Here is a 12696-nt window from a genome sequence, read left to right on the forward strand (position 1 = left end):
AATAGCATAGGAAGGTACGAGCCAGGCTTCGGAACAGTTATGAGGGCTGATCAGGAGAAGAATGCTGTCTCATATACCCAACTGGATTAATGAACGCAGCAGAGGCTCTAGTAGAGGCGAGCACCAACGATTCTACCATAGAATGGTGCAGTCGAGCTACATCTCGAAAGTACGAATGGAAAGTCAAACGTATCCCCAACGACTTCTTCCCGCTCATTCTCGTCACGCAAATCGTTTTGTCGATTTATAAGAAGGTGTACCGCGTTTCTGTCTTGCATCGAAATTCACGCACGTACTTTCTTTCATACCACATAGCCTCAGCGCATTTCCTTCCACTACAATCATGCCCCGCTTAGACTACGAGCAAAATGTGTGCCTGCATTGCAAGAACTATCACTACGTCGTGAACCCAGGCGCAGAAGCCAGCATCTTTGATATCCTACAGACGAAGCAGTCAAAGCTTGGAGAGGACAATGAGGCTATTCTTTCTGTGGAAGTGCTACAGAGCCATACGCAAGCGCTCAAATGCCAGATCGAGATTGAGAAAAAGAAACACCAGGCAACGAGAGACATGGCGCAAGAAAGAATGGATGCGAAAGTCAGCGACATAAAGAGGTTGCAAAACGAGATCGATAACGGCAAAAGGGAGCTGGAAGCTGAGAGAGCAGTCTGGAAAGCGGCGAGGCAGGACATCCTTAACACTTTGAAGCAGATCAAGAAGTAGTTAGGAGGTACTCTGTGTAGAATCACGGTCTCGGAGGCGCTGATAATGGGTTCGATATTGAAGGACACGGAAAGCTACGAAGTTTAAAGAGAGTATCTTCGATCAATATACAACAATACCATTCCTTGATCTTGAATAATCACGTGCGCCCCACTTTCCCCACAATATCTAGCCCTACGGCGCTAGCCACCACGCGACGCCTAAATCTTAACTCTATCCAAACATTTCCTCCAACGCTCACCACAATCCTCAGCACCCACGATGGACCCCTCCAACCCGTCCTCGGCCCCACCGTCGCGGACTTCAACCCCAAACCCAGCCACCGCCTCGCGCTTCACCTCCCAAGCCGCCACCGCCGAAGACCTGCTCAAAGAACAAACTGTCGGCCTCGTACACCTCTCCGACTTCCGCAAGCGCCGCGCTGAGGCCCTCGACCGAAAAGACAGAGAGCGCGCAGATGCAGCTCTAGCCCCGAAGTCGAAGCAGGGGACGCCGAGCGCGTCTGGCGCGAGCACGCCTCAGGACAGGTAAGTGATGCTCGCTCCCAAGCTATGCAATGGAGTGGAGCTGATTGTAAAAGTACAGAGCATCGACGCCGCGGCCCCTGAAAAAGAAGCGGAAGGATCCTGCGAAGGGGAAACTGTCGTTTGGGTTCGATGATGAAGAGGACACGGGCGAGAGTGCCGTGCCCACGCCGCGGTCGGCTACGCCGAATGAGCAGGGCGCTAGCGATGGTGCGGAGGAGAATGGGACTGTGGTCAAGAAGAAACTGGGTCCGAATTCGGCGGTGAAGTTTGTGCCAAAGGCGATGTCGAAGTCGGCGTTGTTGAGGGAGGCGCAGACGAGGGAGCAGTTGAGGAAGGAGTTCATATTGATGCGGGATGCGGTGAAGGCGACGGAGATGCTGCTCCCGTTTGTGTTCTATGATGGGACGAATATACCCGGGGGCGTGTGTCGGGTGAAGAAAGGGGATCCGATATGGCTCTTTCTGGACAAGGCGAGGAAGGTTGGCGCAGAGACGGGTGGTGGTGGTGGGGATAAAAGTAGGAGGGAGTGGGCGAGAGTTGGTGTGGATGACCTGATGCTTGTGAGAGGGGAGATCATAATTCCGCATGTAAGTGGAGGTGCTATTGGCTTTAGAAGAAGAGTATGAAGCTAATCTGAGACAGCACTACGAGTTCTACTACTTCATGGCGAACAACACAATCGGTTTCAACGGGCCCCTCTTCAACTACTCGGCACAGCCGACAGCTGCGACACCTTTATCGGACGATACGACGCCCATAGACCCTGCTACTTTCGACCCTCTAGCGCGGCCAGAGAAGAAAAAGGAGAAGAAATCTGCCATTCCAGACTCCGAGCTGGAAGGCAACACTGAAGACCCTACTGTGACCAAGGTGGTGGATCGACGCTGGTATGAACGAAATAAGCATATCTTCCCGGCGAGTGTGTGGGAGGACTACGATCCAGGCAAGGATTATAGCAAGGGGCATAGGAAAGACACAGAAGGCAATTCGTTCTTCTTTTCATGAGCGTAATATGGACAGACTACCTGCGATTCTGGCATAAAGCAAGCGGTGAGTAGAGATGTTTCTGATACCCAGTTCGCATACAATGGCCAAAAAAGCCCAATCACGCAAACACTATCTCTCCGTGATAAATTTTCCGCTCCGCTTCCCAATCATACTCCCGCTCAACTCGTAAATTCGATCCGTCTGTATCCTCCGAAGAGAATTCCTGTGGACTGGTCGTTGTAGATGAGGCCGAAGACCCTTTCCAAAATTATCTGCACAGAGCAGGCCGTTTATGAGTGTGGTAAAGGCCAGCAATATAGTCATGGCGCCAAAAGTTGTTAGGGAGCCGAGGCTGGGTCTCGTTTCGTCTGTCACGGTTTGGTAGGCCCTAGCAAGTTTGAATGGGAAGTATGCGATGACAGCTAGCTGAAGAATCTACAAGGAAACATGGGCCGGAAATTAGAGCTGTCGGATCTAGACTTGGGTGTACATATACGTACCGCACGCCATAGTGCCCCGATGCTTGACTCTCTTCGAGTATAGTAGGCAGGAAGCATTATAATCGCTATGAGAATGGGCAGTGCAGCCGCAGTTCCGTAAAACTCATTACTTTGCACAGACCTAGGAAGCAGCAGGAACTGGATGTTGTACGCAACAAAAAAGAAGAAGTCAACTTTCAAGATAATCAAGTAAATCTAATGCAGGTTGTCAGTGGTTGACAAGGTGGAGTAGAATTCAGGCTAATCCTGGTAGACCTACTTGGAATGTGAGTTACCGTCTTCTAAGCCGGAGATCCGCGGCAATGTACTTCACTATCGACCAACCATAGATGTGGTATAACCTGTACGTAAAGAACCCAAGTAAGAGGGTCGCTAAGGACACGACGGATATGACGATGTCTAGCATTACGTCCATCCTGCGAGACAGACCTTCTGGATAACCCTGGATTTCCTCGATCGTTTGAAAGACGGCGTTGAGCTGATTCCGTTGAAGGACCGCAAAGTAGACGATCCCGAAATTATATATGACCGTTGCGACTAGCTGAAAACAATTCTCCAGCCTGATTGCATCCCAGGTAAAGACGAGCTGAGGAAAGAATCCAAATAGGAAGACGGATAGATCACAAGCCACTGGAAGGAGTATATCGGCATTGTTTCCGCCATCGAAGACCAAGAGCGCAGGCTTATTAGCTTCACGTAAGATATGTCTGGTTGAGCGATAGAATTTTAGCCTCGAGCACTCAAAGTCGAAAAGCGTTGCCTAATCAGAATAATGCCTACCCTTGTATTCCTAGCACCACGGCTGTTTGGGCAAGCACAGTAACTATAAAAAATGCTGCCGAAACTGTTTTGAACATGGAACGGCACCAGCGTAGCAAACGAGGTAAACAGATCTTCAATGCTCGCCTGGAGATCGGACCCTATGCAAAGACACCAAGGAAAATCCTACTCTTAGAAGAGCCAGTCCACTGCTCCCGTGCACCGGGGCGAGGATTCCTCGGCGCTGGCGCCATCTTTTCCGTTTCCGAAGCCACAGAATCCATCCTCCAGCTCATATACGATTCGCCCATCGTATACGGCTTGTGGAAAGGCGTGTGTACCGAGTCGGCATTCACTGGTTGCGCCACAGCCGTCTCGTCTGTAGCATTCACTAACGCTGACATCCTTATCAAATCCGGTGAGCCGTCCTCAGCTTCGCTTGCCACACCACAGATATCTCCTCCTGGCCCAAACCCCACTTCAGACCCCCCCTCAACCTAGCCCTCTATACAACCTCCGCACCCATCCTCCGCCTCCTCATCATCTACCCAATCTATGTCCTCCTCCTCACCCTTCTCATCACCTGCTTCGAAGCTAAGGTCTTCAGCATCGGCGTCTTCGGCGCGATCTTCGCGATCCTCACCGCTGCTGCTTTGGCAGCGCATCTAGTACTTTATTTTCAGTACTTACGGAAGAGGATTTTGTATATGCAGAGTTTCGATGATCAGCTCGACCCCAAGGAGGAGTGGTGGGTTACAGTGGATAAGTACATGGTGAAAGTGAGGTGGTGGAGGGTGCCACTCCAAATTGCAGTTTTCAAGATAGTGGTCTGCTGCGTGAAAGCGTGGAAGCCGCTACAGAAGGACGGTGTTTGGTTCTCGGCGGCGGAGCAGAGGGAGGGAGGGGTGGGGCCTAAAGACTTGACTAGGAACAGTGGTGGAGCGGTGCCGGTGCGAGGAGAGGTTTGATGTGGACTTGGTTAGGCTTGGTCGGATGGATCGAATCGGTTGTGCGCCATCTATAATCAATGTATTTCCTTCTTGGTTCGGACTAGACTGAACACGACCACAAAACCCAGATAAGGGTATGAATTTACTATCAAACAAGCTGCTCATTCTCAATGGAACCAGGATAATATGTCACATGACACATATATCAAGCCACGGCCGAGCACACGCTACACTATCCCCTCTAGCACACAGAAACCCCCCCGTCCAAACCTATCAGCATAACCTCAATCCCATCCACCTGAGTCCCTCGCCTACCCCTTCGCAACAGCAAACGGACATCCCCCCCTCCCCGCTGCATACAACTTCCCCTTCTCCATTTTGTAATGCTCCAGCCCCTTGCCCTCCATCTTCTTCGGACCCACCTCATGAAAATGATAGCCCTCGGGCTTATACTTACCACCTCCGGGAATCGGGCGCCCAGCTAGCCAGCGGACCCAGGCTTCGAGGCTCCAACGGTTCCCGAACGTCTCGGGGATGTACCAAGGCTCTGTTTCGTAGAAAGTGCGCTCATAGCGGCCGGTGCTGTTAGGCTCCTCGGTGAAGGCTCTGAAGCGGAGGAAGTAGGGGCGCGGGAGGAAGAAGTTTTTGAGGAGGAATTTGCGGGCTGAGAGGGCGAAGTTCTTGACGGCGTGGTATGGAGCGGGTGCGGCGGGGTAGCTGGATTGTGCGTTAGTTGTCATAGTCTGGGTGTTTTGTGATTCAGAAGGGACTGATTTAGAGGGGAAGAGATTTACATCATCGCCTTCCGCAGCCTCTCGTCCATCATTGTCGTCACCAGCTTCTTTGCCGGGCCCTTTAGGAAGCCAGGGAGGTTGTAGATCAGGATGGCGGTTGTCTCGTTAGCGAGCTTGTGGTTGTAAGGGTCTGGGATTAGATTCTTTTGCTCGTAGTCCTCGACCCATTCTGCGAGATCGTGGGCGAACTCGAGTCCGTCTTGGAAGTTGTTGGGGCCATGCTTGAGAGCTGATAAGTCAATGCCCATTGCGTCGCCAATGTTCTTCCATTGAGTGCCACTGTCCTCAATCAGCGAAAAGGTTGACAGAAAGAGGTCGTGGACGTACAAAGCACAAAGTTCCATATCGGTGAGTGGTCGCCATTCGTAGTTGCGTATCCATCGATCGGTTTCGAGAACGAACAGTGCCAGCGTGTAAATCATGTCGTCGTTGGAAATTTTACCGGCCTTTCGATAGCCCCTGATAAACCCATCAGCATTAGAAAAGTTTCTGGAACGAGCGCTGGCTCACTCGTGAAGATAGTTCATCCTGGATATCGCGGAGATTGCCCGGTCTGAGTCGGGGGCGTTTCCTACGAATTCGTTGATGAGGATGGCTGTGTCGGCATATCGCTATAGAACTGTTAGCAATTGAAAGAGTTCCTGGTTGTATTGCTAGAGAGTACCCTGGAGGCAAAGACCGGCTCCGCAAGCTGCTTTGTTTCGCAAAGAGTTTTGCTGATCGTCGGTACACCGTATGTCCTGTGTAGTTAGGTCAACGAAATTGAATACATCCAACGAGGTTTTGGTAGCGGAAAGAAAAAGTGACGCTTGAGCCAAGTACTGTTTCCCGAGAGATAGAGTCATGGGATGAATGAAGATCGATGAGATACGCAAATGTTTTAGACCCACCGAAATAGAGCAAACTGCGCCGCCTTCTCGCTCGTGAAAGGAAACTCCAAAGAGAAGACGTATTTTCCGATCTCATACGCATCGGTAGCAGTCATCTTAGAGTAGGACTCCCGAGTCTTGTATGGGTACTTGGCATGCTTTTGTTCCATTCTTCGAAAACGCAACATCCGACAGAGCAGAGAATAAGAAACAACTAAAGCAAGAGCGCTGATGGGCCATAATAGAAGCTTCTCAGTGGGCAAAGAGAAGTTGAAAGGCAGTTTCTCGGAAATCGATGCCATATCTGATAGTAGTGATGGCAGAAGTGGCAGGCGGGGAAGAGAGGGTCTACAAAGTTGAGATGGTAACTATATTCTAATGGCAGGGGAAAGACAGATGCCTGGGAGAACAACGCAGTCCATACCAAGGAAGTAGGTACACGGGTGGCCTGGTTACTTAGTAACAAGGTCTCATCTTGCGTGAGACGTGCTGGCCTTATGTAACCATGTTTGGTGGCGTGCGGAGATATCTGTAGCTGACGTCCCGTTCCCCGCGCCATAGAACATCAATTCCATCCGACGCCGAGGCATGCGCCTTCATATGTTAGTCTCTTCCTCGCAAAGTTGCCTGTTTCGCGACCATCTTCGGCCCTCTGCCTGTAATTTCGGACGATCAGGGGACTCGGATGCCCGCAACATGCCTCCCTAGCGTGTCTACAGGGCTATGCCGTAGCCGTACTGTGGGGGTGGGCATAAGGTGGGTTTAGTTCGCGCTGATGCCAAAACGATGTATTGCAGGCTTCATCTCCAACCACTGCCCATCCCCGCGACCTCTATATCCCATTTGGCATCAGCATTCCGTCCATTTGGACCCCTACAATGGCCACTACGCTAAAACCATCAATCATGTCCGACATCTCCGGTCTTCTGCTGTGATAAACCTCGCATGTGGACCCAGGGCTTTCCATCCCATCGCGCCTACCGACCTCGGGTTACCTAGACATCTCCTCGTGTCGTATCATTAGACCACCAAAACTGCGCAGTCTGGACACTGAATTAAAGCCGACATCATGCTCCGACACCATGCCCTTGCGCATATGAAGACTCTTCTTTTCACGACGAATCCCGACAAGAGACAACGCTTATATCAAAAAAATTTATCAGGGTATCCGAGTAGACTCTCATTTGGCGATTGCCTTTCTAGCAATTGTGGGATCAGACACTCGAGCAATCTGTTCAGTCGGACCAGTTGTAGTTGGGGCTCGTTCACCTTTACCATTCCATGTTGAAAGCTATAGCGTGATGTCGATAGGCCAGCGACCGCCTCCTAATGAGCAGCTGCAGCTACTCAGCTCCAAGCTTTCAGATACGAAAGTTCGTATCAGAGCTAATGTATTTCTTGAGTAGCATTTTCAATTCTCGACCAGATGCCCTTACCTGGCGCTATCAGTACCTCACTTGCGCGTCTCACCATCACGCCTTTCACTAATGTGGCCTTCACTCTAGTATTTAAATCGCATCGGCCGAAATTCATGTTTAGAGTTGGTATAGGTGAAAGATACGGGCAAAGGTTATGGGCGACATATGAAAAACCCTACGTATGAGTCGACGCCGACGCCGCCGCCGCCGAAAATACTTCTGCCTCCCTTAAAGCCTCTCGAAAATCATGGTCTTCATCATCGCCGCGTACGGGGTCAAGTACGTCTATGAGATTTCACATACTTTCAGCATCTACGCAGTCACGTGACCTGCCCGTGCGAGATCCCGTGCGTCGCGTTTCTCCGAACTTCTTCACGCCGAAAAGAAGACTTGGCGACGAATCACACCCTGGATTAGCGCCATTCCGACTCGAAAGTCAGTTCCTGACGCGAGCTGTCTACAGCTGCTACATTTTCACCGCAATGGCGCTGTCAATACGTATTGTGGCCCTTAGCGTGAGTGCGAACGTTTGAAGCGCGGCGGCCAACTTTCACCAAAAGAAGATGGCGGGCGACCTCACTCTTGAGCTTTCCAACAACCTCCTTCTGCCTCTCATGAACATCCTCAGGATCCTTTTCACAGCAACCACCTACTTCGACCCACCTATCACCCATTTTGACATCGCTACCGCCCGCCTCGAAGCGTGCAACCCTCCACCTCAACTTCCGCACCGCAACGCGCTTTCTTCGATAGAAGATCCTTCGTCCTGCGCCATGGGGAAGAAGGTGAAAAGGGCTGCCGAAGCAGTTGACAAAACCAGACGTGCGACATCATGCAACCATCTACTGCACCCTAGCGCTCCCAATATCACCGAAACCTGTCCAGTCTGCGAGCTTCGATCGAAAATGACTCACTGCGCCAAGCGCGAAGCTGAGCTCAAATGTTGGACGCAACCCTCTGCCAGATACGCTGGATATCGCCGGGGCACGCGAGCCGCCAAACTTGCTGTCATTAGAGAGATCGGCAAGTGCGAAGAGCAGGCAGCGCTGGAAAAGGAGTGGGAGGACCGTACCCCCGACACCGATCCGCTGAAGTGGCTTCCTGGCGTTCACTCGGCCCAGCTTGCTCTGGCTTTCGCTGATTCCGAAGGATACTTCGTCTCCTGGCCGCCGGGCACTGGACAGGATGCGACCAAGCCCAAAATTACCACATCCAAACCTTGGAAATCCAAGAAGAAGGCAATGGTGGTGAACCCTACGAGAAAACCCACTAGCAAGATCATACAGGTCACCGAGCAGAACGAGAAGCCAAAGCGCAGGGTGTCTTGGGATCCCGATCAAGAGCATCGCTCGGAGGACCTCTACCGTAGTCCTGCTTTCTACCACCGGAAATCTACCTGGTATAAGCCGGGTCCTCATGCCACTCGAAGTATGGAAGGATACCAAAACACTAGCTTCCAGAAGGATCCCACCTACTTCAGCCGTGAAGAAATAGAGGCTCGAAAGGAAGCAGAGAAGCGTTCAGCTTTGACAAGTACAGATGATTCAAATTCCGAGGGGCCAATCGATGATCTCCTGGACCAGGAAGACGACGACGGTGAGTTGGAAGCGACTACAGCTCAGATGGATAGTGCCACTCTTGAAGATCCCGAACTTAGAGAGGCCAACATGACGCTAGAACAGCTGAAAGCCGACTTGAAACGGTTGGAAGAGAAGTTCGGGCCCAGACCGGAGAATTTGGCGGAGAAAACACACGGAAGGTGCCAGGAGGAGGACTCAGAAAGCCGAAAACATGCTCCGACCCCTTTGACTATGGAAGCACTGGCCGAGCTCAACGGGAACAAGAAAGGACTGATATCCCGATGTAGAGACGACGACCTAGATACTCAGTGCGGCTCGGATAGCTCTCACGACTCGGACAGCGACCGCGACTCGGATGAGGACTTGGACCGAACGTTATTGGATATAAAAGAGAGCGTTGAATCTCCCCATGACGAATCAGACCCGGATATATACGGCGATATCGTCTCACACCTGCGACAACGAAGCGACGACGATCCTCTTGTTGACATCGAAAATGAGACTAGCTACTCGGAACCTTACAAATACAATTGGAGGGTCCCATCCGTAACGCCACGAAGGGCGTCCTCCCCTCCTCGAGATCTACCTAGGGGAGGCGACCTGGAGGCACTCCACAACACGACTCCGATCCATAACCTGAACCCTAGAGCGCCGTCGTTCTATCCCAATTACCAACGCGCGAACACCTTCAGCAGTATGAATGCGTTCGACTACAATTATTGCAACCTTAGGCACTTTTAGGTGAAAGACTATCAATATCTCGTTCTATGCGGTCAAAATCTGACGGCCAACTGTGGTCATTGGCCTCGCGCTCTCAGCATGTCGTCACGACGCAACGGATGACGAGCAAATCTTATGTCTTCGGTTGATTGCTTAGCTTCTTTGGTATATGCTACCATAGGTTAGTATGTAGTAATGGAAGCGTCTTGAATCTGAGCTTCGGGAATAGGATCCTGGTTCATCTCAAGCAGAGCCCTGGGGGCTTCTGCAGTAGTTAGCATTTCTTTAAGGAACATGTTTGAATCGAACATGGCTGTATACTACATACCCTAAATGCAGCTCACTCTACTACAATGAATATGTTTACAAGTTTCCAATGCTTAAGTCTGGGTGAAGCCAGTCTCATAGTATAATGCGTGACTAACCTTGGAAGCTGCACCTGAACAAAATTCGACCAATCAGCTAGCCCCACGCCAAACGACACCTCTACGAAAATTCCTCTCCATCCTCCCAAATCTCACAAAGCTAACGCCAATCTACGAAAGAAAAAAACGGTGGATATAATCCGAGCATGGCAGAAACCGACGATATCCTCGCCTCCGTACGTAACTTGCTGCATCTCACTTTCCACCGTCATTCCTTTTTACTCTCCTCGTACTCTCTCTCTCGGGTCCGGTTCCCATCCAATTTGGGCCCCACTCCGCCTCGTTCTCCCCTCTCAATTTCCTTCATTCCTCTCATCTCGCTCGAATCTATCTTTCTCAGTTCTCTCCATCTTCCCCGATCTCTGTCCCTTTCTTTCTCCCTTTCACCACGCCTCCTCCTCCCTTCCTTTTCTCACTACCCCCTCCTCCCCCTCTCGCCCTCTCCCTCCTTCCTCCCAAGCTCATACCCCCGTCACAGCTCCAATCTTCTCTCCGCAACACTCTCGCGACCTTCGGGCCCGAGAGCGTGCAGTACAAGAGCACAGCGAAAGTCATGGACGAGTACATTGCTCACAAAACTCAATCTCAGCTTTCTACTGCCGTAGGGAAAGGCAAGGAGAAGGAGACGCAGGGTCCGATGTTCACGCTGGCGCATCGGCCGAAGACGGTGGGGTGGCGGAAGTAAGGGTTCGGATGAGGGAGGGAGGGGGAGGGGGAGGGGGAGGGGGGAAATGGGGGTTTGAGGTGTGGTTGGGAGATGCCGATGAAAGAAAAGCGAAAGAGCGAGGGCGTGAGGGCGATGGAGTGGGTGTGATGAGCATATCTGGAGACCGTCATCCGGGTAATGAAGGACGGTATGCGGCTGCAGTGGGGAAAATTCATTGCATTCTTTTCGACTTTGCTGTTTTCACATGCATAGCATTGCGATGCGCGGGTTGCTGAACACATCAAATATCAATGGCGGACAGATTCTCGATATCTATATTCCACACCTAACCCTTCGCCAACCTCGCCCCACCCCTCCTCACTCTAACATAACCCTCATCCCATCTGCCCTCTCCAAAACGGCCTCCTTCTCCACCCCCTCCACCCTCCCAGTGCCCCCATCCGCCCCCAAAAACAGCACCGGCACCAAACTATCCGCCCACATCAACCATCCCCCCCTCGCACTCATCCACACCGTCCCCCCAAACGTCACAAACCCCAGCACCCACCGGCAAACCAATCCACCACCAACTCACCCTTACATGCACCACCCTCTCCCAGGCTTCTCCCCTGGCCCCCAGCGTCCCATCCCCCGCCCCCGCCGCCTCCCGCATCCTGTTCCTCATTCGCCGCCGCCACCAGCTCCACCGCACAATCCACGCTCGCCCCCGGGATCCGCACAGCCCGAGTTGCTGAAGTTGCCGTACCAGGAGCCTTGGTAGAGGGATTGCGTGCTGGCGAGGAAGGAGAGGATGCCGGATTGGAGGTAGGAGCCGTTGAAGTCCTGGCTGAGGGGGTTGGCGAGGCCTTGGAATGCGAGGGAAGAGAGGCCGTAGGCGTGGGGCGAGAGGCCCCATCCCGAGGTGTTTCAGTTGGGGGAAGGGGGTGAGGGGTGAGGATGTAGACATCCGCGTCGCAGCCGCCGCATTCGGGGGTCGGGGTGAGGGCGACGTCGCTGGTGAGGCTGGTGCCGAGGACCCAGGTCTGGAGGATTTCTTCGGTGTAGGGGGAGCTTGAGGCGGTGGTGGTGGGGGCGCGTTTGACGGTGGGTTTGTAGGACTTGATGGACGGGGAGAGAGTGCAGTTGGAGAGGTGTAGGTGATTGCATTGAGGTCGCGGTAGCTGTTGTTGCCGGTGTCGATTTGCTTCGGATCGACGTTGAGGTACATAGATAGGATGATGATGGGGCCTGGGTCTGAGCCGTCGACGAGGGTTTGGATGCGGAGCATTTGGCCGTCGATGGGCGAGCCGGCGTAGGATTGGTAGGTTATGTTGAAGGGGTCGCTGGGGCTGTAGAGGCTTGGGAGAGATAGGATCCAGTCGCCTGTGTCTAAGTTATGGGTTTTCTTCACGAGTGCGGTGGTGTCGGTGCAGGAGGAGCACATCCCGATGCTAGCTGTTGCGTTCCAGGTGAAGTTGCCGGAGGTACAGATGTAGTGTGGCTCCGCCAACGACTGGCTGGAGCCGGAGTTGAAGAGAGCACTATGCACATTCCCTTTGAGCGCTGGGTGGGCATTCGCCTCTACTTCTACGTTAGTAAGATAAGGTGTGTATGGCTTCCGGACTCACCGATCCCAAACACGACATTGGAGCCCGTTTCCATGTAGACGGTATCGTTGGCCACATAGGCCAATTTAGAGGGCGCTAGATCGCTGTTGCTGTAGTATACAACAAGATTTGGATGAGTGGCTCAAAGCCCATGCCTAACAGGATACCAAGAGCGGCCAGAGATGCGAAG

At 52.3% G+C, this 12696-nt stretch overlaps 7 protein-coding genes across 7 annotated transcripts; 5 read left to right on the forward strand and 2 right to left on the reverse strand.

The window, feature by feature from the left end:
- The first annotated feature begins 60 nt into the window (after positions 1-60).
- BDZ99DRAFT_467157 (uncharacterized protein) lies at positions 61-817 on the forward strand. The gene has a single exon (XM_033720958.1). The coding sequence runs from the start codon at positions 344-346 to the stop codon at positions 722-724; it is 381 nt and encodes a 126-aa protein (XP_033571896.1). The 5' UTR covers positions 61-343; the 3' UTR covers positions 725-817.
- A 168-nt stretch (positions 818-985) lies between these two features.
- On the forward strand, positions 986-2256 carry BDZ99DRAFT_525270 (XAP5-domain-containing protein; the record flags this gene model as incomplete). The annotated part of the gene is made up of 3 exons (XM_033725981.1): positions 986-1251; positions 1310-1838; positions 1894-2256. The coding sequence occupies 3 exons, from the start codon at positions 986-988 to the stop codon at positions 2254-2256; spliced, it is 1158 nt and encodes a 385-aa protein (XP_033571897.1).
- Positions 2257-3593: 1337 nt separating this feature from the next.
- BDZ99DRAFT_502354 (uncharacterized protein) lies at positions 3594-4465 on the forward strand (the record flags this gene model as incomplete). The annotated part of the gene is made up of 2 exons (XM_033723886.1): positions 3594-3915; positions 3951-4465. The coding sequence occupies 2 exons, from the start codon at positions 3594-3596 to the stop codon at positions 4463-4465; spliced, it is 837 nt and encodes a 278-aa protein (XP_033571898.1).
- Positions 4466-4557: 92 nt separating this feature from the next.
- BDZ99DRAFT_467159 (uncharacterized protein) lies at positions 4558-6761 on the reverse strand. The gene is made up of 6 exons (XM_033720959.1): positions 6132-6761; positions 5906-5981; positions 5752-5852; positions 5569-5700; positions 5242-5520; positions 4558-5164 (listed from the first exon to the last, which is right to left on the reverse strand). The coding sequence occupies exons 1-6, from the start codon at positions 6278-6280 to the stop codon at positions 4759-4761; spliced, it is 1143 nt and encodes a 380-aa protein (XP_033571899.1). The 5' UTR covers positions 6281-6761; the 3' UTR covers positions 4558-4758.
- A 1943-nt stretch (positions 6762-8704) lies between these two features.
- Positions 8705-10184, forward strand: BDZ99DRAFT_467160 (uncharacterized protein). Its single transcript, XM_033720960.1, has one exon. The coding sequence runs from the start codon at positions 8770-8772 to the stop codon at positions 9847-9849; it is 1080 nt and encodes a 359-aa protein (XP_033571900.1). The 5' UTR covers positions 8705-8769; the 3' UTR covers positions 9850-10184.
- Positions 10185-10312: 128 nt separating this feature from the next.
- On the forward strand, positions 10313-10953 carry BDZ99DRAFT_467161 (uncharacterized protein). The gene is made up of 2 exons (XM_033720961.1): positions 10313-10429; positions 10732-10953. Exons 1-2 carry the CDS (start codon positions 10400-10402, stop codon positions 10936-10938), a joined length of 237 nt encoding a protein of 78 aa, XP_033571901.1. The 5' UTR covers positions 10313-10399; the 3' UTR covers positions 10939-10953.
- A 292-nt stretch (positions 10954-11245) lies between these two features.
- BDZ99DRAFT_543920 (uncharacterized protein) lies at positions 11246-12561 on the reverse strand (the record flags this gene model as incomplete). Its single annotated transcript, XM_033726802.1, has 3 exons — positions 11246-11389; positions 11495-12480; positions 12528-12561. 3 exons carry the CDS (start codon positions 12559-12561, stop codon positions 11246-11248), a joined length of 1164 nt encoding a protein of 387 aa, XP_033571902.1.
- Positions 12562-12696: the final 135 nt, after the last annotated feature.

This window comes from Mytilinidion resinicola, assembly GCF_010093595.1.
Source record: "Mytilinidion resinicola strain CBS 304.34 unplaced genomic scaffold BDZ99scaffold_20, whole genome shotgun sequence".
Taxonomy (NCBI): domain Eukaryota; kingdom Fungi; phylum Ascomycota; class Dothideomycetes; order Mytilinidiales; family Mytilinidiaceae; genus Mytilinidion; species Mytilinidion resinicola.